General features: G+C 27.3%; 1 protein-coding gene across 1 annotated transcript; it reads right to left on the bottom strand.

Moving 5' to 3' along the window:
• Positions 1,111-3,381, bottom strand: LOC107628071 (heparan-alpha-glucosaminide N-acetyltransferase-like). The gene is made up of 6 exons (XM_021117119.1): positions 3,120-3,381; positions 2,288-2,425; positions 2,118-2,199; positions 1,940-2,016; positions 1,345-1,460; positions 1,111-1,240 (listed from the first exon to the last, which is right to left on the bottom strand). The coding sequence occupies exons 1-6, from the start codon at positions 3,294-3,296 to the stop codon at positions 1,111-1,113; spliced, it is 720 nt and encodes a 239-aa protein (XP_020972778.1). The 5' UTR covers positions 3,297-3,381.

The raw sequence follows: 4,354 nt of genomic DNA, 5'->3' as shown, positions 1-4,354 counted from the left end.
ATGGAACAAATTAAAATGAACAAAAAAAAAAGTAAAATATAAAATAGTTAATTTCTTCTAATAAATCTTTCTATTTATTTTACATTTCCCAAAAAAAAGGGGAAAAAAAAAAAAGACAAACCTCAACAGGCCCTCAGGTTCAAAGGGAGCACGACACCAAGTTGGAGCATCTTTACGAAGATGCCCCTGACTTGGAGAACTTAATGTGCATGCCTGTAAATTATTAAAATGAAGAAATAATTATAATTAATGAAAAGCATAAAAATAGGTAGTTTAAAGTTATTAATTAATGAAATGACATAAGATGCCTTCAAGCGTGACGAAACAGGGTGAGAGTAAAGATGGTTAATCCCCCAAACTTGTCTATCCACATAGCCAACTGCATTACATGCTGCTCCTAAGTCTCCTCTCATGCCACATATTACCTTGTAGTAATAATTACAACAATTTAATTAATGATTAGTCACCAATAGATTAAAAATTTATTCATTCTAAATTTAATCTTCATTTAAAGGTTTTTATGTTAATTATCATTAATTAATGAATAGGAGTCGCTAAGATAAAAACGTCTAAAACGTCTTTTTTAAAAAATATTTTTTAGTAATTAAAATTGAATAAATGTAACTGATTAAATTGTATTATTTTTGTCAAAATTAGATCAAACAAAATTGATTTGGTAAAAAAATCGGTGAAACAAATCTTAAACCAATCTAAATTAATATTTTTTTAATAAAAAATGACTACAATATCCTTATTATAGAAAATGACTAAATACTCCTATTATATATATATAATAGGAGTATTTAGTCATAGATAGACCGATTTAAAATTTGATTTATCAATTTTTCAGTTAAATTGGTTTATCTAATTTAATTATGACAAAAACAATACTATTTAATCAATTACATATATTATATTTTAATTATTAAAAAATATTTTAAAAAATATATATTTTAAGTATTTTTATTTAAGTGGTTTTTTTTAATAAATTGCTGTATACATAGACATGCATAATTTGAACTCTTAATATTTGTTTAAACAGATAAGTAAACTAACTTGTGGATCAACTTATAGCTAAATTAACAATTTATTTGACAACATTTCAAATAATCAAGAGGTGCATAAACTTACTGTATATCTCTTTGGCTTTTCCTCATTATAGTCCACAAAACTCCAATTTGGAACATAGAGGCTGAATGTTGTGACCATGTAAATCACAAATGCAACAAATCCTCCAAACCTATGCAACATGTAGTGTTAATTAATAATTAATCAAAGAATTTTTACAATCACATCACAATCTCAACCATTTAATTTCAGTAGAATTGGATTTGCCCCTCTCACCATTGCCATCTATAGGCAGTAAAAATGGATAGATGTCCAGGATTTAGGGTGGTTGGTCTAATCTTGGAGGTAAATGTCTCTATTAGAGCAACAACACAGTATACAAGACCTATTCTCTGCATGCACACACACAATATATAATATACAAATTAAATTTCTCATAATTGTTATTCAAGAATATAAATATAAATTAACGATTTTATCATGAGTTCAATTTCGACGTAAAACTCTTTTGCATTAACATCTGACAATCAGACAATATAATTTAAATAAAAATTAGGATAAAATATATTTTTTATCCCTAGCATTTGTAATTTTCTTTAAAAATACTCCTAACATTTAGTTCTATTTAATTTTGTTCCTAACGTTTTTTATTTGTGTCAAAATTACTCATAGATGTCAATTCCATATAAAATATTGAGGACAAAATTGAGAACTTTTAGGGATAGTTTTGACAAAAATAAAAAATATTCGAGATAAAATTGAATGAATCGAAAATGTTAGGAACAAAATTAAAAAAAGGAGAATTTAATATTGATATTTAGAAATTAAATTTATATTATAATAATTTAATTAGTTTGAGGATGACTCGGACCTGAAGAATGCCACACCATCTAATAAATTTCATGTCAACCCCATATGAAAGGTCATCAGGGGCATGAGAGTATCCACCTGAGGTTAAAACTTTATTAGTGTTCTAATCATAACATATTAATGTGTATATGCATCTGATGAGACAAAGTTAAGAAGAAAATTATTATGGTTAATTATACCTTGCAAAAGTATACCCCAGAAGAGAAGTTTCAATGTTCTAATGAATATCTTCTTCACAGCATATTTAACCTTAGGGACTCTCTGCATTATTATTGAATCAACACTAATTATAACATAATATAATTTTGACTAGTATAATATATGATAGCTGATGTAACATTTTAGTTACCTTGAATGCAAGAGCTATGGCAACTCCAACAATGAAAAGAAAGAAAGGCATAACAAAATCAGCCAATGTGCATCCATTCCAAGGAGAGTGATCAATTTCTGGATAAGCCCCACCAGCATCATCAACCAATATCATCACCTTTACATTCAATTATACACATAATATAAGCTCATAATACAAATTAAATAAATGTTTAATTATTCTGTCGGTCCCTATAATTTTACTAAATTTTTAATTAGATTTTTATATTTTTTTTCATTGAGTTCTATACTATATTAGATTTTGTAACGGTTCCGCTACGTTACTAACAGCATATCTGCCAACTTCTGCCAACTCTTATTTATAATTGTGTTTCATGGAAGTGTGTTCGTGGATGTGTCTAATAAAAATGTCTTTTTTATAGCTATGTTTAATAGAAGTGTCTTTATAGATATATTTTCTGAATGTGTCTCTTTATATATGTATTTAAAATATATTAATTATTAGACACATCCACGAACACACTTCCATAAAACACAATTATAAATAAGAGTTGGCTGGCAGATAATATGTTGGTACCCTATACTTTTCCATTTTGTAATTACTAATTAAGTCTTTATCGTGATGAAAACGTTGAATTAACAGAATATTCCATTAATAAACAAAATAAATATACTTAACACTTGACTGAATATTCTGTATAATTTAACAGAATATTCTATTAATTTCAACATTTTTATTACAGCAAAAATTTAATTATAAAATCTAATATGATATAAGAACTTAACTAAAAATTCGATAAAAATATAAAAACTAACATAATAATTAAACTTTATCAATAATTAAGACTGACCACGATAGTGAAACCTCTAAATGCATCAAGTGTTGCGATTCTCTTTGTTTTCTGTTTCATTGTTCCTTGATCTTTCTCATGAGAAATGACCGTTTTGTCCTTTTCATCATGATCAATAACAATAGAGCCATTCAAACCTTCTTCCATTCTCTTTGCTTCTCCATTATTATCATCCATGGTAGCTATTAATCAAAAGTAGTAGTGGAAAACTCAATTAAGACATGCAAGAGTTATAGAGTAATTGCATCCAATTTAAGACATGAAAAAGGTCACTGTGGTGAGAAAGACACCAAAAGGGTCCACTATTGTGAGAATACATTATACAGTTTAATCCTCTTTTATGTCTTTAAGCTTTGACTAAAATTTTGTACTAATCACTAATCAGAATCCTCACCGCGGATACCATTATGGGCCTGAATTGGGCCTTAATTATATAAAAGCCCAATTAATTCATATTGAAAGGTCAAAAGTTTTATAGAATTGTGGTGATAATGACCAAAACAAGAGGGAAGAGTGAAAGATGGAGTGGGCTTTGGCCCATCAAGCTTGTAACTATGCTGAAAAAAAGTATGAACATGCCGAAGAGCCTTAGCTCAAGTGCCATTTCACCCTCTCCCCACCACTAAAGTCTAGAGTTCAAACTCTAGAGGTTGCATTTGAGAGAAAAATATGATAAATGTGTGAGGAGTGTGTGGGTGTGTTGTGTACCTAGAATTGGGGGTTGTCCAATCCACTGACAAAAAAAAAAAAGTATAAACATGAATTTAAATTAAAAAAAGTGATATGAATTTTTTTATATTAATATTAATTAATTATCCTAATATAAGTAAGGTAAACGAAATTAAATTCTAATGTTGACGAGATATTTATGTGAACTACTTTGGGGTAAAAGAATGAAAATTCTTTCAAGTGATAAGAGGATTGAATGAAGTTGCTTTGTCCTTTTGAATTTGACACTAAGTTCCATTTCATAGTCACAACTCATAATTAGGGTTGTACGCATAATTAAGGTTAATCAAAAAATTAAATCTATTTTTGGTTAATTAACTAAATTAGTTTTATATGATAAAATTGATTATTAAATAATAAAAAATTTAAAAATTGATTTTTAACCGATTAAAAAATAATTAATTTAAAAAAATCAATTTTCATAGAAAAACTAGTTTTTGCACAGAGAAATTGAATTTTTTTTTTACAGAAAAATCGATTTTTGCATATAAAATTTTTATTTTTGA

Source organism: Arachis ipaensis, chromosome B02, assembly GCF_000816755.2.
Source record: "Arachis ipaensis cultivar K30076 chromosome B02, Araip1.1, whole genome shotgun sequence".
Lineage (NCBI taxonomy): Eukaryota > Viridiplantae > Streptophyta > Magnoliopsida > Fabales > Fabaceae > Arachis > Arachis ipaensis.
This window is presented reverse-complemented; position numbering and strand designations above follow the sequence as displayed.